This window comes from Diabrotica undecimpunctata, chromosome 9 (assembly GCF_040954645.1).
Source record: "Diabrotica undecimpunctata isolate CICGRU chromosome 9, icDiaUnde3, whole genome shotgun sequence".
Classification (NCBI taxonomy): domain Eukaryota; kingdom Metazoa; phylum Arthropoda; class Insecta; order Coleoptera; family Chrysomelidae; genus Diabrotica; species Diabrotica undecimpunctata.
In genome coordinates this window covers 116,877,271-116,899,564 of record NC_092811.1, presented here as the reverse complement: position 1 = coordinate 116,899,564, position 22,294 = coordinate 116,877,271, and the positions used below count along the sequence as shown (strand labels likewise).

At 32.2% G+C, this 22,294-nt stretch overlaps 1 protein-coding gene across 1 annotated transcript; it reads right to left on the bottom strand.

The window, feature by feature from the left end:
• Positions 1-68: 68 nt before the first annotated feature.
• On the bottom strand, positions 69-21,829 carry LOC140450429 (uncharacterized). The gene is made up of 3 exons (XM_072544069.1): positions 21,492-21,829; positions 21,299-21,427; positions 69-14,484 (listed from the first exon to the last, which is right to left on the bottom strand). Exons 1-3 carry the CDS (start codon positions 21,700-21,702, stop codon positions 13,355-13,357), a joined length of 1,470 nt encoding a protein of 489 aa, XP_072400170.1. The 5' UTR covers positions 21,703-21,829; the 3' UTR covers positions 69-13,354.
• Positions 21,830-22,294: the final 465 nt, after the last annotated feature.

The following is a 22,294-nucleotide window of genomic DNA, read 5'->3' as shown; positions in this document are numbered from 1 at the left end:
GCATAATATACTGCTACAAGTAAAATAAACTTTACTTTTTCAAGAATATTATTAATGCATGCATAATATTTAAAAAAATGGTGGACGTTACTACAAAATCGTTTATAAACTAAATTACAAGAAAAATTGATTACTTGTGACTAACAAATGGTAAAATAATGTTAAAAGAAACAGACTAATGATTTAAATTTAATGAAAAACTAAAATACAAAATTCTGACAATAACCAAAAATTACAATAAAATAACTAGTCATTTTGAAGGTCCACAATTTTTCTTTGTACACTGTAAGCACACTGGTTTTCCACAAGAAAAGCACACATAAAAAGTCTTTCGGTTTAATGCACTTGGGCATAAGTAACACGTCTTCTTTTTCTCAAGCCTTTCTTCAAAATCTGCTTCTTTTTGGCGTTTTTGTTCTATTATTCGTTCAATACCACATAATAATTCTCTCGGGATTCTGGGATTTTTGAGTCTTCTTTGTAGATGAGGTGAAACTAATTGTTTCGCCAACTCCTTTGTGTAGTTTAGCCTTTCCATATTATCTTCTTGTAGTGATTGGTACACAACATGCGAATTAACAGCAGCTATATCAATGATGCGGTAAAAAATAGTAAGTGGCCATCGGCGAGAACGACGTTTTACAGAATATTTGGCACACTTGGCATCTAAAGTATCGACACCTCCTTTCGTACGATTATAATCAGCTATAATTTCTGGTTTTCCAGTAATCTGATCCATGCCTATTGAATGGTGCATCGAAGAAATAAGTAAAACAACCCTCGATGTTTTTGGCACATGGGTAATTAGGGATAAACTTTTCGTAAATCCGTAAGTAGATGAATTTACTTGCCTACATCGGTGTGGCTGGAATTCCGGAGGGATTTCCCGTTTATTTTTCTTGAGGGTTTCCACATACGTTAACTTCTTTACTTCTAACTGCTTTACTAATTCTATAGAACTAAACCAATTATCAGCTGTGATATTACGGTTAGTTCCATAAATAGGTTTAGCAAGCCGAAGAACAGATTGAGTTGGTTTATTCATCTTCTTTTCTTTCTCAGATAACCCAGTTCCGTCAGTGTCCTTGCCTCCATATATAGGCATTGTATAAGTAACTTGTTCGTGCATCAGTCAGGCACATTATTTTAATGCCATATTTCACAGGCTTATTAGGATTATACATTTTAAACCTACACCTTCCCCTAAAGCCGACCAACATTTCATCAATACAAACACATGTGCCTACGGAATACAGTTTTTGACAATTTGATATGAATATATTAAATATGTTACTAATGGCTGCTGTTGGATCTATCTTTTTTCTTTATTCTCTATCCAGAGGGTTATCAAAACGTAAACATTTTAGAAATATTGCAAATCTTTCTTTTGACATAACACATCTGAATATATCTCTACCAGTGCCATCTGTAGCAAATATAGAATTTATATCTTCGTCATTGGATTTGAAAGCTGATGAGTATAAAAGCAATCCCAAAAAGGCTTTTAGTTCTATTTCATCAATTTCATTTAAAAAAATTAAATTAAATTAAAAAAAAAATGAAGTTTCGTTTCTTACATCTCTGGACCGCACAGCTGGTACTTTTGTTACAAGGTTGTGTAACGGAGTTCTTACATTTTTCGAGGGTGCTGTAGTAGACCACTTAAAACGATTTTTGCCATAAAAATATGACTTACCATTATCATTTAAATGATATTCGTCTTCAGAACTTTCCGACTGCTGACTTCCGGTGTCGTGTGAACTTTCAATACATACTTCTTCGCTTGCATCGTCAACATCACTATCACTAAAATATTCTAAATCACTAGGTACTTCCTCAGTCCATTGAGATAAAACAGCCTCAAAATCATCATCTGAAAGCTTTACAGTTTTGTGGCTAAATTTAAAACAACTGGATGAACTTGCTGCCATACTAACAGCAAAAGAATACACTACACTGCTTTTAACTATAGAAACGTAAATACTGACATGCGGTACTTGATACCGCAAGAAAACTTTATGTCAACGTAGCTCAAAGACTAAACGTGTACTAAAACTGCAGCAGTTGAGAGCAGGTACAATTAAACACCACTTGAAGGTACACAGATGGTGTTCTAAGAATCTTTTATAAAACACGTTTTACAACAAAATATATTTTGGGCTCGGTATGGCATACCGCATGTCAGTGGTTAAGGGTTAAATTGATGGTTACGATTATTTTAGCAAAACAAGAACTTGCATGTCGCGGTTGGGATGAGAGCGATAATTCTTCAAATATGTATTGTCAAAAACAATACAAAACGATTTAATAGATTGTCTTGCTTATTACATAAAAAATTAAATTTCAAGAGAAATTAATGAAGCTCAATTTTTTTTTCTATACTAGCGGATGATACTACTGATATAACCGAAAAATCACAGTATATTTTAAAAATTCCTTTTTGTTAACAAAATTGGTCAGATAACCTAAATATTTTTGAGGTTTTTCCCAAAAAACCCCAAAATTTTCCCATTGGGGTTTTTGGGGATGACAAAAATTCGGGAGCCGAATCTATAGATGGCGCTTGAGGATATTTATGTAACAAAATATTTAATACAGTAGACTCCCGTAAGTTCGGTCTCCGCTTAGTCCGGCCGGCTCTCTAAGCATTAGTCACACACGTGGCGAGCGCCAGCCAGACGCGAGCAGGTAAAGCGCTCATCTAGACAATGTACTTGTGTGTGTGGACAATAACTGGGATAAATTTTAGACTTCTGCCCAGAAAATCCTTTGCCACCCCACAAAAAACATCTGCGGCAGGATTTAAAGTCAGCAAAGAGAGGATAACGGTCGCCTTGTGTTCAAATGCCTCGGTGATCAACAAGATACCCCTATTTGTCATTGGCACAGCAGCAAAACTCAAGAGCGTTTAAGAACATAAACATGGAAACTCTACCAGTGTATTACCGGTCGCAGAAATCAGCATGAATGGACACATATTTGTTCAGGGAATGGTTTGTATGCGAATTTGTTCCCAAAGTGAAAAACCATTTGACAAAATTAAATCTGCCCTTCAAAGCACTTCTACTGCTTGACAACGCGCCTAATCACCAGGAAGGTCTTCAGTGTGATGATGAAAAAGAAATTAAACTGCTCTGCCACCCAATGTAGCCAGTCTTAAACAGCCAATGGACCAAGGGGTCATTGAGTGACCTCTTATCATTTTTTAGATAAGCAATGGTTAGGTCGGCCTAGGATCCGGTCCTGAGGTGGCCGAACTTACGGACTGTATAACTGACATATTGTTCAAAACTTTACAACTGAAATGTTTACGACATAAATTTGTTTCAAAAAGAAATAGATATAGCTTTTGGGAAGAATAAGACAACTTCGTAACGATTAGGCTTTTAATAATTTATTTTCTGTGGCTGAAAGAAGGGTATCGGAATTTAACTTCAACCCACATAAAATAATGAAAGAGTCGTCCGGTATGTACTGGATTACTAAATATAGAGCTTTATATTTTGAAATTATAAATAATATTGTTATGCAACTAGAAGTTCATTTTAGAGATTTAAAACATTTTTTTAGCCTTGCAAATTCTTCATAATTTCAAAATTTTGATAAACAAAAATTAATTAATGAATTGTTTTATTTACGAAGATTAACAATTTTATACTTTAAATATTATTTAAATATTGCAATATTTTAACGAAAATGAATTAATTGAAATAGTATACAAATTATTTGTTTTAATTGCTACTATACCAGCAACTTCAGTTTTCGTTGAACGTAATTTTTCTTGTCGCAAAATCGACTGACAGCTTTGTCTTTACTTTCAATTGAGAAGGATTTTCTTTCCAATTTGTCAAAAAATGAACAATTTTACGACACACTCGTTTTATCATAAATAAGTTTTTTTCTACCAAAGACAGACGCATTAATTTAATTTATCGGAAATGAAATCCGTTTAACTATTTTTTGGTAAGACATTTTGGTTTGCAAGAATAAAACATAAGAATACAAAAAAAGTATATAAAAATGGTACTTCGGTACCCAAAAAAAAATGTTTTTTTTTTCAGCTTTTCCACTTTTCAGATCGGCCGACATCCTACGCTTTTCGAATATATATTCACATCTGATTGATAGTTTATCCCACAATCTGCCGCTGGGCTGTGGGATACTACGGTCAGGATACACACCAGCGAATTCGAATTTTAGTGACAGAGGATAGAGGAGCTTCTGAAATGCCAGATTCTTGTGAGTAGCGCCAATTAAATAGTTCCCTTATCCAAATGTATTCATGGTATAAGGACACTTGACGTCCGGAAGACGCAAGATGGAGTGATCACCTGGCGGATGAGCCGGGAGGTGGCGCATCGATGTGCGCTAGAGGAGATGGAAGGCGCACGAGAAAGGCCTTTTCTTTTTCAGACCATCCATTCGATTGATTCGAACTGTTTCATGTAACTGTTCCATGACGATTTTCCGTCGAAAGTTGGGACTTTCACATGAACAGAACCTCCACTTCCTTCAAATTTCGGCCGTGTTTCCATCTTACATTTCGTCTCGTCTTCTTTTGTCTCTACTGTAATTGGATTGTTTTCTCTCTCTGCTGTCCCTGTTTCCTCCATCTTTCTTTCCATATCTTTTCTTCGAAGGCCAACATATCGGCAGCAACTTGGTTTTTTAACGAAGACATTCTATCGTCGAGAGCAGACATCTCAGAAGTAACTTTAGAGATTTCCAAAGATGTTAGCAAAAACTTTGCTTTCTGGAAAAGAAATCTCGTTAGAAACTTTAAGCGATGTCGCCGGAAACTTTGTTCTCTAATGATGCGATTCTCTGTCCTCGAGATGTCTTCTTAAATTCGTAACTGTGAGCTCATAAATCGTAGTCATTTTCACAATTTATTTTATATTTCACTCTGACACCAGTGAACTGGTTTTATAAGTCTAATTTAATAACTTTATTTATTATAAAATGTTCTAACAGTTTATTAGAGTCTTTATTTAATTTATATAAAGTCTTACAATAATTTATTTACACTGGCACTATTTACACGATTCTAATTCATATACATACTACATTTCCGCGTTACAATTATTCAAACTCGATACAACTATTCAGACTAACCGTTTTCAATAAAAAGATCCTCTATATATATTAAATAGCCATTATTCCAGAGTTCCCTCGAACCGGATTGTGACCTGTGTTGACCCTTCTCGAACAGCATGGGAAGACAGGTTTTTATCGTAGGGGAAACTACTAGAAAAATACAAAAACATGTTTACAGTTTAGACATGAGTCATATTTATCGTAACAGTAAGTTGGATTCAATCAATTTATTTTTGTCCCCGGAATGCGTGTTTTAATTTATGACATACCTTTTTGAAACACCCTATGTATATAAAGAAAAGTTTATATCACCTGCCCCCGTATCAACCTCAAACGTTATGGGTGTATCATTAAGTAATACCTGCATTTTGATTGGCTCTAACAAATCATTTTCTAAACTAAAAATATCAACATTAAAAAAATCCAATGTCTGGACCTCTGTCTTTTTGTTTGCCTGAATACTAAAATTTTTGTCCATTTTTGTTTTGCAAGCCTTAACAATATGCCCTTTCTTTTTACAGTTCTTACATGTATAACTTTTAAAATCGTGATTGGCTTTATTATAATGAAAACATAGTACATTATTAGAATTTACCTTCATATTTGTCTTTCTATTATACTCTGAACTTGCCTTAAAATGTTCTTGCTTCACTTCAGTCTGCCTTCGTACACTTGCATTATTCTCTCCATAGTTGATATCAACATCTCTAGCTTCCCTCACAGAAGCTTCTTTTGGCACAGCAATTTCAAGCAGCTCTTTCAGTTGCTTCCTATTGGGCTATTGGGGTCTTCTTCGCACCAACGATCTAAAATTGGGCCTTGTCTCATCCCTATAACAGACTTTTCCTGGACTCTATTCAACTAACTAATGTTAGTTGACTCTGGTCAACTAACCAATCATTGATTGACTCCTGACCTTGTTTCGATGAATCAAACTTTATTCTTCGTCTATATATAGAAACTCTGGGCTTAAATTGACTAGCCAGTAATCTAATTTTCATTGTAGCTTTTATCTTTTGGCTTAGCCGGTGAACATAAATTTTTCAAAATTTTATAGACATCTTCACTTAAGAGAGTCAAGAATACGGCTACCTTTCTATGAGCTTCAATTAAATTCGCCAATAAATACTGCTCCAATCTTTCTTCGAACACTTCGAAATCATTGCCCTGCTTAAAGCCTGCTAGGGCTGAAATATTCCCCGCATTAACTATCGTCAAATTCGCTGTCCCTTGGGTTGGGGCCATTTCCTCGTGGTCTAACATATTCAGACACAAAAACACTTAAAAATAACGATTAATGGGAATTTACCAAGTTTTACTCGTCGTCAATTTATGTTGTAACCGAGGTGCAGAAAACAAATAGGCTCTAAATTAGCGTTTAGCACTTTATTATTAAATTGTAAAATACACAACTGACTACGATTTAAGCTTCTACATAAGGAGCCAAGCTAACCTCTAATTCTATCGCTTGGCGGGAACCATTCCTTCTACTTCTATCATATTTCTTAAAGGTAAGTTTACACGAAGTATTTCTGAAGATACTACATTTAGTTCTGCCATGGCATTCAACAGCTCCGCTCATAAGATGATATGACATGCTAGTTTAAAATCTATACAGAGCTGGTGCAATAATGATTTATTTTGAAACTTTACAAACACTATAAACTATATAATAGTAATTACATGTAAAGTGCTAACTAAGAATATAAACGTACAACTAATAAAATAAATGAAAGAGAAGATAGTGCATGTGTTTTATTAAACCCCTTAAACCTAGCGCTGATGAGCAAGCAATGTCTTAAGTTCACTGATTTTTACATTAAATATATCTACATGAGTCTGTCTATTAAATACTTCATTACACATTTTTAACATATTATTTACTGGTGACAAGTTTCTATAGGAATTTGTAAAAAATAGATCTAGGTCGGTTATCCTTAACCTACTCTTAGGAACTCTAAAAGTAAATAAACTCAATTAAATCACAGTCTGTGTACTTAATACTATTAACAATTAAGTATATAAACATAATGGCCTGACTGTTTCTTCTAGTGGCAAGTGACTGCAACTGAAATGAATCTAATATTACCCTGCATGAAACCATATATGGATATTCCTTATTTTTCCTTACGTATAGAAATCTTAAAATTCGTTTTTGAACTTTTTCAATTATTTCTGAGTTTGAAAATTCAGTAGGAGACCAGATGTTTGAAGTATATTCCATATGTGGTCTCACCAGGGCATTATAGAGTTTTATAATTGTGCTTATTCTGAAGTTATTGCTATTGCTAAAAAAGACCTAGGGCACACGATAGGCTCTGTTAGTCATTTTACAAAAGTGTCTATTGAACTTCATGTTTGTTTGAAATGAAACTCCAAGATCCTTCATAACACTCACTCGTCTCTCTACTCGATCACCATTAATATAATAATCATCAATAACATTATTGAGTTTTTAAGTATATGAAACTACTGCACACTTTTCAATATTAAGAGTCATTTTCAAATCGTTGAACCATTGCATAAATGACCTTAGATCATCCTGCAATTTAACTGCACCTTTCTTATTAGAGATTGTTTTAAAAAGTTTAAAATCATCGGCATAAATTAAGCTGTTACAAGATTTAATACAGTCTGGCAAGTCATTAATAAATAAAATAAACAGCAATGGTTCAAGTTTGCTCCCCTGTGGAACTGAGAAAAGCAATTACCTAGTTTTACTGTATTCTTCCTATCTGACCAATAAGATTTTAATAAATTAAAAGCTTTTCTTGAGAAACCAAACTGTACCAGTTTATTTAAAAGAATACAGTGATTGACCTTATTATTAATTGCTTTTCGCAATCAGTATAAGAACGTCCAGCTGCTCCCTAGGTTTAATAGCCTTAGTAATATTTTAAGAGAAAACACAGATATTTGTTACTGTTGATTTGTCACTTACAAAACCATGCAGGAATTTGCTACTTTAACAGGCTAATAGGCTTATAGTTTTGAATGTAATTTTTTTATCTCTTTTATGTGTATTGGAGAAATTGTTGCCATTTTTAAGATATCTCGAAAATATTCCTGTTCAATCGACATATTAAGAGCGTAGGCGTAAAATTTCGGGCCAATGCTTTTTAAATGCATTCATTTTTTCGAATACTGAGAAAATTAATAAATATTTTTGAAAAATTAAAGAATAAACAAAAAGTTTCTTTTGAATGAGATATTTGAAATTAAAAATCACACTTAATTTTTTTTCACCCCTGTAACTTACTTAAATTAACATTATAGAAGTTTTCAGGGTCTTTTGGCCCTCGGTAATAATCTATCATTATCATATCTAAAGTAATCTATCATTCTGCGTTTAAATTTTTCAAAAATACTTGTTAGTTTTCTCAGGATTCGAAAAAAATTAAGCATTTAAAAAGCACTGGCCCGAAATTTTGCGCCTACACTTTTAAACAAAAACGCCAGAGGTTTAGCTAAGGATTCTGCCAATCCCTTCGTTAAGCTAAGGGTTCTGCCAATCCCTTCCCGATATGGGTGGTATTTCATCAGTATCTGTAGATTTTTTGGGTTTGTTCTGTTTTTTTTTTGATATATTTAAAGGTAAATGAACCCCACTCAGTAATGTGAGAGTGACCATGTGTGCAGTCAGATGTATCATATACTGATGCAAAATATTTAGCAAAGGCACTTGCAATATCAAAAGGTGTAAAACAAAGTTGTTTGTCATTTCTATGGGAATTCCACTATTTTTATATTTTAACTTAAAGAAAGTCCAGAATTTGTTTGGGTCAGCAACTAGATAGTTTTCAAGTGAACGTTATAATCATATTTGGTTTGATTTTTAAATCAGTTCTTAAAAGCTGAAATTCGACGCTCTTTGGGCTCCCTGTGACAATATTCAGCCACTAATGGACAGTCAGACCTTGACATAGTACATACACCCATATTAGTCAGAGTAAGATCTAAAAATCTATTCATAAAATTAGGAACATTATTTATTTGTTGCAAGTTATTAATATTAAGAAATTGCTGCATCAGCACATTTTAATCCCAATCCATAAAGCTATTATTGTTAAAATGCGGTAAATTAAAATCTCCTATACCTACTTTCATTAAGCGATGCAGGGCGTATAAACAAAGATAAATTTAACAGATGATTGTTAAAGATGTTCCAAATGAGTCTACTCCTTCCGATAAGTAACAGTATAATTATGGCACTTTATAAATTTTTTATTTTCTCAACTATTAGTGTTTATTGCACAGTATATAAATTATTTTTATCGCTGAATACATAGTAAGTAAAAAAATAATCCGATTTATAAAATTAATTAATATTTTATGCATACATGCAAGTAGCAGTTCTTCAAGAATATTTAAAAACTAACCGAAATGTCCATCTTTATTTCGTTACTGCCGACGTCGTCGGAACTCATACAGGTTCGGACACGATTTAATTTCAGTATTATTTTTCCTTATTGAAATTTTGTAATTTGAATCGATTTGTGAGTATATTTTTAGTCATCTTGATGATTTTGACAAAAGTGCCATTAGAAGACTGTTTCATAATTTTTTTATGAGCAACGAAATACCCACCGTTGATGAGGTTTTAAAGAAGGTGAACGATGACCCTGATTTGCCAAATTTTTCGAAAACCACATTTTACCGAATATTGAAAAAACTTAATTTTCAATATAAACGTAGAGGAAGAAACGCTCTTTTACTAGATAGAGACATTGTGATGTGGCGAAGAGAATATCTTCAAAAGATAAGAGCTTATAGAGAGTAGAAGCGGAAAATATATTATCTGGATGAGACATGGTTGAACGCTGGCCATACAAAGTCTAAAATATGGGTAGACACTACAGTAAAAACATCAAGACAAGCTTTTTTGGATGGATTAACAACTGGATTAAAAAATCCTTCAGGTAATTTGTTACATTATTCAGTGCTCATAAAGTTTACCATACATTTTTGCTTATAATTTTTTATAAATTTATATAATTATATATATATATATATATATATATATATATATATATATTATTTCAACATTATTGAGTAATGAGTATTTTTTTTATTATTATTATGAAACTTTTTAGAATTGTACAAACAACTAAGTATAGCAAAAATTAAAAAAAAAACTTATATTTTTTGCAGGCACTGTACATAAAATTGTTGGCAAAAAAATAAATTCCTGGGTTTTTCGCCCTGTATAAATGGTTCCTATTATCGGATATCAACTAATCAGGTTCTTTGTCGAGCACTTTTGCAAAATTAAAATATAAATTTCGTATTTTATAAGATAATATATATTCTGACTAAACAAAAAGATAATCCCAAATGCGGCCCTGTTGCAGGCCTACACGTGGTAATGTTTACATCTCCCTGCATCGGTTAATGAATTTTACTATAGTAACATCACACTTGAGTTTTTTAATAATAAAAAATTCTCAAACAAATTAAAATAATTTAGATACACCACAACATCAGAATTAGGTGTAACACACACAACAGAAACATAGAGGGGAAAGTTTTTTAAATTTATCTTAAGTATTACACAATCACTATCACAGGTAACATTAACAAGTTCATAAGGTAGATCATTTTTGATTGCTAAAAGTACTCATTCTTCTCGCAGTCTATGGTCTGACCTATCCTTCCTAAACACTGTGTACCTTGTGTCGAAAAGTTCAGAGAAAAATACATTTATGCAACCATGCCTCCTTAAGGGCAATTATGTCATAGTTTTCAGTTAAAGCTTCACCATATCGTTAGTGTAATTCGCATAGTGTGTAACTCCATTTTTTTCAAATATGACTTTTTGCGCCATCTGGATACCATATCTTTAGCCTGAAAAATACCCATTTCCGCAGTATTTACCGTTTCGCAATAAAAGCCGTCACAGAAAATTGCTTAACTCCATGCATCAAATTGTTGACAAGCAAAATGCGTATCTCCCGCCATTTGTATTGGTTGACGCAAGTCAATAGTTGTTCTTGAACTTATCGTAAAAACCTTAAATTTTTGCTTAAACTGTTTTGTTTCATATATAGATACGCACTATACGTCAAATTGAAAAGATAACACAAGACGGAGATACGAATATTTCCACAATAAATATGACTACTTTTTACTGTTAGTAAACAATTTTAATTTTTATTTGTACATATTTAGCGTATAATAATATGCATACCTAATTTAAAAGACAGTAATTGTTCTATTTTTAATTTATTTATATTTGATTGCTTCCGTATTTAGTATGGAACGATTTTCGTTGAAATCTAGTTAAATAAAAAAAATCTGTGTAAAGTTAGTTTCTTTTTTTTCATATTAAAGTAAAAAGTAAAATAAGACTGCACATTTTATTTTTGTCAAATGGCTAAAAGAGCAGACAGTGCTCAAAGTTAGACGACACTGAACAAAGGACCCTTTTCAAGTTAAAGAGCTTGATTTAGACAACTATACTCTTGCTTCATTCATGAAACAAAATACCATCGACAATGTTATTGCCGTGTAAATAAACAGTATGCAGGCAAATAACAGTCCCAATTATTGATGATCTCGAGAAATATGCTAGAGAAACCGAAGAAATATTTATCAATCATGTTTGTGAGGAAAAACCGTACATCATAATGAATTTGGGTGATTTTAATATTACAAACACGGTCACTAATGGCACAGAAAGGTTGGAAGAAGAAATCTCGTGCATGCAAAAAACGAACTGCCAAGACAATGAAACGTCCTAATGCTCCCGGACCTCATGCTCCTGGAAGAAGAGATAGGTAGTGGTTTTGAAGAATTTATGAGTAATGAAGAATGTAAAGAAAACGATCCGAACAAAAGTACACTGAATCCAAAAGAATCAACGAAGCTTTCAAGGTCTAAAAGGAGTAAAACAGACAAAAACAAATGAAGCAAACTCGAGAACTACAAGAATAGAGAAAATGGGCTTAAGTATCAGGGAAGAAAAAATGATTCATGGAATTACAATATAGAAAAGGCGGCAAAAACTATGAAACCTCGTTGCAGTTGCAAGTTAAGTAGGAACGACAAGACAAAACTGAAATGTGGTTCTATTTCTGACAAGGCTAGATCCGAAATATTAGACAACTTTTGGAGAAAAACTTGGGCGAGAGAAAGACTTTGGTGAATACATTAGTAATTGTGAAACCTGCAGAGAGACGAAGGGGGAAACGGGAAATGTCTAGAAAGCAAACATAGACCCAATCAAAAGCAAAGAATATTTCACCAGATGAGTACAATTTTCACATTCTGCTTAAAAACGAAGCACGTCAAGAAAAGGTTACTGACAAAGAATCAGATAATGAAGTTTTTACAATTGATCTGCAATCTGTGCTACTCTGTCCAATTTGAGCTCCCTCTATTACAAAACAAAACTTATCGCACATAATTTCACGATTTACGCTAAAACGCCAGCAAGGTGAATGTTTTTTGTGGAATTAAACATAGGGTAGGGAAACAGCTAATAAGTTTGCAACCATAATAGTAAATTTCCTCAAAAAGAAAGTAGAGGCCAATCCACGTGATAAAAAAACTAATTATATTTTGTATAGCAATGGTTGCGCTGCTCAAAACAGAAATTCTGTTAGCAAACGCCCTCTTCAAGAAAAAGATTTAACTATAATACAAAAGTATCTTCAGATGAATGAATTTTCAGATTCAGATTCAGATGAATGAATTTTGTACTCGATATTCTGCTGCTTAGCCTGTAAAACTGCCGTATTAACTTCGTGGACCCATGTCACAGGAGACTGAGCTGTTAGTGTCTTATCAGTATTTTTTGCTCAACTCTGCAATTTGTATTTGTTTTCAGTGATAAAATTTTGGGGTTATGGTTTGACTGCTGCGGCTTCCTCTTCTCTGCATATGTAAAAACGTCAGCTGCTTTAATGTTACCAGTTTTCTCAGCATAGCATTTTCTTTCAAAGAAATTTTGTAATTTTTCACCAAATTATTTTTTCCTATCACTCGAAGTGCACAGGATGGATGGAATACACCCCCACAATTAACACATTATAAAATAGTACTGAGTATTGATTTTTGGCAATATTTACAGATTTTAGCGGAGCTTTTTTCATCGTCGTCTTCACCCGCCATGTTCCCATGAATATTGTATTCCCACAATTTCTCCATGAATTGCCTAATAGTAAATACTTGACCACTGTTGATCGATTTTTCCTAAACCTACATAAATAGTCTCATATTTGATATTCTTAGTCTTCTTCACACTTAGGGTTTATCTCTAGTGTGAACGGTAAATATGCACATTTAAATTACTTTTTTGAGTAAACTGTCTAAAACAAATTTCACACTTGTAAGGTTTTTCACCAGTGTGCACTCTCAAATGTCTTTTCAAAACCCCACTGCGAATAAACTCCTTAAAGCAAATTTCACATTGATATGGTTTCTCTCCAGTGTGAACTCTCATATGCTCATTTAAATTACTTTTTCTTTTAAATGGATTAAAACAAATTTCACACCTGTAAGTTTTTTTAACACTACGCATTTTCAATTGTTGTTTTTGATGAAAAGCATTAGTGTGAACATTCATATGCACATTTAAACTAGTTTTTTGGTTAAACTGGGTAAAACAAATTTCGCACTTATAAGGTTTTTCTCCAGTGTGCAATCTCGTATGTATTTTCAAAGTGCTTTTTTCACTAAATTGCTTAAAACAAATTTCACACTTGTAAGGTTTTTCGCCAGTGTGCACTCTCAAATGTCTTCTCAAATTTCCACTGTGAACAAACCGCTTAAAGCAAATTTCACATTGGTGAGGTTTCTCTCCAGTGTGAACTTTCATATGCAAATCTAAAATACTTTTTTCATTAAACTGATTAAAACAGATTTCACACTGGAATGGTTTTTCACCAGTATGTATTCTCAAATGAACTTTCAATATTCCTTTTCGAGAAAAACGCTTCAAACAAATGTTGCACTTGTAAGGTTTTTCGCCAGTGTGTAATTTCTTATGCTTTATCAAATTGCCTTTCTGAGAAAACTGCTTAAAGCAAGTATCACATTTATAAGGTTTGTCTTCAGTGTGAATTTTGACATGCATATTTAAATTATTTTTTTTGTTAAACTGTTTAAAGCAAATTTTACATTGATAAGGTTTTTCTCCAGTATGCATTCTTAAATGCTCTTTGAGTTGCTCTCTTTGAAAAAACTGTTTTAAGCAAAATTCACACTTATAAGCTTTTCCTTTTTCTGTGTGAACTTTCATGTGCATTCTGACATGATTGTCCAAATGCCCTCTTTGAGAAAACTGCTTAAAGCAAACTTCACATTTTAATGGACTCTTTTCCTTATTACAAAAATGAATAGGTAATGTTTCTAGAACGTCCATTCCATTTTTGTCAGTGTGAAAACCTAAAAAAAAGCTGAATTAAAAATTTATCTGTTTTACCACAGCCACCTAAAGCTTACAAGCCGTGAAGTGAGAAAATTGGCAACGTTGGAGGTAGTCCGATAGCCCTGTGTTTACTTGGAGAGATTATGCTAATTTTGTTTGTATTTCTTGTATTATTGGTGAATTATTTGATTAAAAAAAAAGGTATGTATTTTTTACGTATATTGTAATAATTGTATGAAGCATTAAAGAATTAGATATATATTATTCAGACAAATAATACGTACAAACTGTTAAATTCACAAATTCAGACACTGCTTTAGTAATTACAAACCCCAAGTCGATGTTAATTTATTGGTACAGGGAGTAGTAATATGATATTCTAACATATTTTTTTAATTACAGATGCCGAGACACTGCAGTGTACCAAATTGCCTAATCAAATTATGCAACTACTTTAAAGTATGAAAAGGCCCAAAGTACATTCTCTTTTCCCAAAAACGATCACCTTAGTACTCAGTGGGTTAGATCTATTAACCGTGAAGATTTCACAGTAACTTCTAGTTCGGTAGTATGTAAAAAACATTTTGATGCAACGGATATTATTGAAAGTGAGTCATTCATTGATAAAAATGGTACGGTTCTTCAACAAAATTTGGTTTATTCCAAGTTGAAAGAGAATGCGATACCAAGGATTTTTGAAAACCAACCGTCATATTTATCTAACCCAAAACCACCAACAAGAAAAATTCTGAAACTAGACGAGCAGAAATAAGTCTCCGGGAAGAAAATAATATAAAAAAACTCGAAAACAAAGACCTTATCGTGGATTTCAAGGAACTTTTACAAAGTGTTAGTGAGAGGGTTGAGTTAAAAAACTGGCAAATAAAAGTTATAGAAGAAAGGATTTGTTTTTATTTATTAAATATTGACAATCAGTGCAGTGATGAGTGTATAAAAGTTATTTCAAATATTAACATTATGAAGGAATTACTTGTATCTGTTTATGTGAAGGACATCCAACTGTCACCTCATGATTTAAAATGTATTTTACCATTTGACCAAAGAATATAGACGCTTATAAGCGTCTATATTCTTTGATTTGACTGTAAGTTATCGCGATGGTCACAACTAGAAAATCTTGCACTTGTATTACTTTTAAATTCTATTAATATTACACCTCATTGTATTCAATGTTTTGCAGTTTTAATAGATGTGATATATATATATATATATATATATATATATATATATATATATATATATATATATATATATATATATATATGTACCTTATCAGACTATTTTGTACGATTTTTTTACTTAATTCTAACTTTATAGCGAATATTATGATGTTCCTCTTTTATTTATTATTTTGCTGGGCTCTACAGTCGGACTATTTCTAACAGCTGATGCGGCGTTGCCATTTTTATTTCACGGCTTGTAAGCTTTAGGTGGCTGTGGTTTTACTGTATTTACTGCATAACAGAATTATTAATTATTAAAAAATATATGTAATAACAAACTACTCCCACACACACCAGTTTATCATCATTCACTTTGTCTTTATCACTAGCCTTACCTCGAACAAACTCTATTAACTTTGGATATACAAATTCAAAGTATGGGATTGTGGTTAAACAACAATACCACACAATAATAAACAATCAGAATGCCCACTCTGCTTGAAAAAAATAAGTACGCGCATCTCGTTCGCGCAGACGGAATCAGCCATGTTTTAATCGGAACCAGTGCTGTTCAGTGGCATTTCATCTGGTGTGCATAGAAAAATTAACCCGGTTTAATTTATTTACGGCAACTATAGACATAATATGCACTATTTTATTAGTATTTTTAGTTAAAGAATAGATTAAATTATTTCAAATGTCTCTAAAAATTTAAATTACAGTTTTGTCGTAGCTTGTTACAAATTTCTCAATTCGAGTCTATGTTTTCGTCTAAAATATGGCGATCGTGTGCTGACAAACTTTAAAGGCGGCATCTGAGAGTGGCCATTCTGATTGTTATTTATTCTGTGACAATACTATCTACACATTACTATCCGTTGCAAGATAATTCGGATGGAATTCCCCAGATTAAGAGACTGGGCCGATATCAAGCACAAAATGACTGTACTTAATGCTGTAACGAATAGTCATTCTTAGTCTTTCGTTACATTAGGTTCAATTTTAAATTCTATCCAAAGGTTTAAAGGTACTTTACTAAAATGATACAAAGTAAGTGTTGTCAGGTACGTATTTCAATTTCGAGTTGTTAACGATTGGTAAATAAAAAATCCATGGTCCATAAAACATAATAAAGCTGCTGGTCCAGATGAACTACCAAGTGAATTGCTAAAACTGGCCAATGAAAAAAACATAGATCTTTTAGTCCAACTACTGAACACAATCTATTCCACAGGAATTATTCCACGTGGAATGCTGACATCAACATTTATTTGTCTACCAAAGAAAGTAAATGCCAAAGAATGTAGTGATTATCGAACGCTCAGTCTACTGTCACATACCTTAAAAACCCTGCTAAAAATCATTCATAATAGAATACATGCTAAGCTTGAGATGAATATTAGTGATTCCCAGTTTGGATTTCGGAATGGAATGGGCACAAGAGAGGCACTATTTTCTTTTAATGTGCTGACCCAAAGATGTTTGGATGTTAATCGAGATCTTTATGTATGCTTTATAGACTACAAGGCATTCGATAAGGTAAAACATGACCGACTTATAGAAGTATTCAAAAACAAGAATCTAGATGTGAGGGATGTAACATTGATATCAAATTTATACTACAGCCAACGATCAAATGTGAAAATTGGAAGAGAGGTGACAGAAGTGGAGATAAGGAGAGGGGTCAGACAAGGTTGCATACTGTCGCCGTTATTGTTTAATGCTTATTCTGAAGAAATCATACAAGAAGCTTTGGTAAAAGAGACAGTCGGCATAAAAGTGGACGGAAGTTTAATTAACAACATTAGGTATGCTGACAATAGTGATAATAGCCGACAACTTGAAAGACTTAGAAACAATAATGAACAAAATATTAAGATATAGTGGAGAATACGGACTCTCTCTTTAACATTAAAAAATCCAAATTCATAAAAATTAGCAAGAACAACAATACAAACGAAATATTAATGGTAGGCGGCCAGCAGATTCAGAGAGTAAAAAGATATGCTTACTTGGGAACGATAATCACAGAAAATAACGATTATACTGCAGAAATAAGAGTCAGAATTGAAAAAGCACGTGCAAACTTCGTGAAAATGAAAAAGATTTTATGCAGTAAAGATCTGACATTGGCCCTCAGAATAAGGCTAATTAAATGATATGTACACAGTGTACTCTACTATGGGGCTGAATCATGGTCATTAAACCGGAATACAATAAATCGACTTAACGCGTTTGAAATGTGGACATTTAGAAGATTGTTAAGGATTCCATGGGTAGATAGAGTCACGAATACAGAAGTGTTAAGGAGAATAGGCAGAGAGAGGGAAATGGAAAATACAATAAAACAAAGGAAATTGCAATATCTCGGACATGTGATGAAAGGCAAAAGATATAACATCTTGAGACTCATAATTCAAGGAAAAGTACAGGGTAGGAGAACCGTAGGAAGAAGACGCGTTTCCTGGTTGAAGAACCTGAGTGAGTGGTTTGGTTGCAGCTCAAGGCAATTGATAAGAGCAGCTACAAAGTCTAGAGAATATTACAGTGAAGGTAGCTACAAATGCAAGACAGAACAAGATATTGGTGTTTGGCTGTGTCGAAATTTACATTAACCTTTCAGTGACCATGCAGGATATTTTAGGTACCCCAAATGCGGCTTTGTTTTTATCTTTTCAAAATATTTTTATTTTTTTTCCCCTTCAGATAATCTTAGAAAATATATTACCAAATCCATTTTTTATAAAAACAATTAGATATAATTTCAATTTTTTACTAAAATTAAATAATTGGGTGTCTCCATAAACCCGCACGACCTGCTGTGTATTAATATAATACATATATTTTCCTGTCATCTGCGAGCCTAATATTGTAATTGTCTTTATTTCGGAGAATATGGCGTGACATAAATCTTATACTGAAGAGTAATTATGCAGAATTTTAGAAGAAAGTGACAAATGTGATGATGAATACGAAGTCAGAGCGAGTGAATCAGAAAGTACCAACAATGATGGAGAACAACAGACAGTTCTAAATAAAAAACAGTCATTGGCAGTCACTCAAGGCCTATATTAAATTCACTTAAAAGTTTAAAGATTGGAAAAGTAATGACCAAAGTAGGCGAAGGATTTTTTTTACAAAACTTGCCACGTCTTGCACTCCCAAACACTCTAAACTGGAAATAGAATAGCAGTAATTTTCACAAAACTGTAAAAACTGTCATAGATTTATTTCTTACTAACAGCAATGTTACATTGTCAGAAACCCCTGCTAGAGAGATTCAACATTATACAAATCGAAGATGCAGCTTTTTTACCAGATCACGGGACAGAAAGACTAAAATGTCATGTAGTAAATGGAGAAAACACATTTGCAACATACATCGAGAAAAAAGTAAAAAATTTGTATGCCTGACTGTAAAAATAATGAATATCGCACCCTCAGTGCAAGACTGCAGTAACTCAAAATTTTATGAAAATGAAGTAATCATGGAATTCGATTGTAAACATGCATATCTATCCCCTGTAAAACTTTAGTAACTTTCAAATGTTTAACCGGCTAAATATAACAACAACAACAGTTTAACTATTTTGCGTTTTTGTACATAAGTTCCGTGCAAAACTGTTGTAATTCTAATGTAACAGAGTTACAACAGTTTTGCACGGAACATAGCAATGGTTTCGATAACAAGCAATGAAAGGCGCGAAAAAAGTAAGATATTTGTTATTTTAATATCTATATATATATATATATATATATATATATATATATATATATATATATATATCTAACAATAAAGAAAGATTTACGAGACCAAGCTATTCATGTAAGTTTTATGTCCTTTGTGTGACATTATATTTTCCATAAAATGGGTGCGATGTCGTTTGACCATTTATTTATTAGATTGGATTAAAAACACATACATTAAGACTAATTATTTACAGCCAAAAAGTATTTTTTCTTATGAAAGGAAAAACAGTTATCTTAAAACTTGTGTATTAACAATACTGACAGGTTAAAAATATCTATTCTCAGGAAACTTGTTCTATAAAAACTAAATCCCAAATTGTATTAAATCGTCATGTAATTTTCCGGGGCGATTGTCTTATCATATTGTCCCCCCGTAATTCCCAACTTTTACTAAGGTAGTGAATTTCAATCCTTTTGTTAATCACTCTACTCAAGTTAGCCTGATTTGCATATTTTTATTATAGTCCTTTTGTTTTGAATTTAAATAAAAATATTGAAATATTCAAATGGCCAAAAAGAAAGATTTGGTACACTTATGCCATTCGGGTATGATACCAGAAGCCCACCATAGTTTTTATAAAATATTTTGGCCCAATATAATATACGAGAAGAGGACAACAACTAACAGAAAATGTGTCTACACTTTTTACAATTTTCTCCATGCAAAAGTGTTGTAACTTTAAAATTCTAATACTAAATGTGTAGTGATTAACAATTTTCTCTGTGCAAAAGTGTTGTTACTTTAAAATTCTAATACTAAATGTGTAGTGATTAACAATTTTCTCCGTGCAAAAGTGTTGTAACTTTGAAATTCCTAATTTTTTTAGCATTAATATTATTTTATTTAAATTTCTATTTTTGGTTAATGTAATATAGACTGAAAAGCATGCAAAATCATAATTAAATGATAATTTTTCTTAAAACTTGTGTCTTATTTCACCGATATTAGCACTAAAATAAACAAAATCGTCTTTATCTCGAAACTTACTTATTCTGACTTACTGCAGTCTTGCACTGAGGGTGCGATATGTTCAAATTATCATTAATAGTGAAAATAAAAAAATATACATTTTTCTTTTAATAATAAAAACAAATTATTTCAGCTACTAGTACTTTATTGCATAATTTTCCAAACAATAATGTATAATTTCAATGACTTATTAAAGTATTTTAGTGGGGTACCATAGTTACCCTACACAGCCTGAAGCGTAAGTTTTTGTAGCACTGTCCCAGAAAGGTTAAAAATGAAATACATATATGCAATCAATGCAATAAGATATATAAAAAATTAATGGTTTACAATTATCAAAAAAGAAAAAAGTGAATAGTTTTAAAACAGTAATAAAATTTTAGTATAAATAATAAAGTTAAAAAGACATCTATTGCAATCTGGCAACTGGTGGTTTGATGATTGGCTAATGTATAAAATGGCAATTGCCAAAGAAAGGTCTAATAATTCGCTGCAATTAATACCAAAATAAACAAATATTTATTCATTTGTATTTTATATAAATTAAAAATTGCAGAATCCCTAAAATAATATTATAAAAATTTACTGTTTCAAAGCTTTTTCTGTGTATATTTGAGGCATACAACATATACATTATAAGAACATAGCAACACCACCAAATGCAAATATTTCATTCTATGCAGCTACCTTCACCACAATGTTCTCTAGGTGATGTCCCTCTTAACATGGATGGCAACCTCATGATAGAAAGAAAAGAGAAAGACCTAGCCTTAGTTGCAGAGAAGGCATAAATCAGGAAATGAGAGCTAGAGAAATACAGGAAAACCTATGGACACAGTGAGAAAATAGCGATTGGGTATCAGAAGATGTAGGAAAACGTTTTAAACTGATATATACATACATACTTATTGTTAACATTTGTCTTACCCGAGCTATCTTTTTGTTCTGTTTCAAGCTTCAAAACATCAAGATCTACTGATGTGGATAGCTGATTCTCTTGATGTCCATGATTAAATTCTTCCAACTCTTCCTTAATTTCTATCTTACCTTCCATAACTATTAAATCGATTAAAATAAAAATATATTCAGTAGTATAACTATATAAAAAATAGGTGTTTACCTTCTTTATGCATTTGCATATTATCGAACTTTTCATCTGTACTTTCCTCAATTTTTATATTTTTGATTTCTTTTTCAGTTTTTCTTTGATATGAGTAATTTTGAAGCTGTATCTTAATCTCATTTGGCATAAAATCATCTTTTTCATTTTCTTTTGAATGACGCATAGAACTATCCTCAAATACTTCTTGTTTAACATTCGTTTGGTTCATTATAATTAATTTATACTAATCAACATTAAAATATAATTACACACCGTAGGAAAAAACGGGCAATTTAATGTTAATTTAATTTAATGTTTAATCGTTAATGCAATAACAATAAACATAACCAAACCAAACTTATTTTTGACATCTGAATCATGTTTTCGCACCACAATGTTGCCATATTTTTTTTGTATAATGTACACCTTATACCTATCTTTAAAAAGATACTTTTAGGAAATTATTTATATATATTTCGTTATGAGAAGCCACAAGTTTTGAATAAATATAAAACAGCATTCATAATATTTTTATTTTACTTTAAATGCAGCTAAACATTGTAAATTATTTGTGTAAAACTATTAATTTTTTATATCAATTTATTACAGTATACTCCCTTTATAACGAACACGGTTATTACGAGGTACATTAGATGTCCCGTGAAATTTCTATTGAACTATAACCCTTTATACAGTGGTAAATTTGCTTATAACGAGAAAAAATAAGATTGAAAAACGTGTTTTTTACGTTTTGGCCCGGGCGTAGCTATAAATAAATACCCTTTTTAACTGCAGGCCGCCCTTAATAAACTTCTTACAAT

Excerpts from the sequence above, each read along its gene's own strand:
- LOC140450429 (XM_072544069.1), bottom strand. The coding sequence starts at position 21,702 with ATGAACCAAACGAATGTTAAACAAGAAGTATTTGAGGATAGTTCTATG. Across the intron at positions 21,428-21,491 it reads TATGCAAATGCATAAAGAAG|TTATGGAAGGTAAGATAGAA; the intron begins GTAAACACCTAT and ends TCGATTTAATAG. Across the intron at positions 14,485-21,298 it reads AGAACAAAAAGATAGCTCGG|GTTTTCACACTGACAAAAAT; the intron begins GTAAGACAAATG and ends GCTTTTTTTTAG.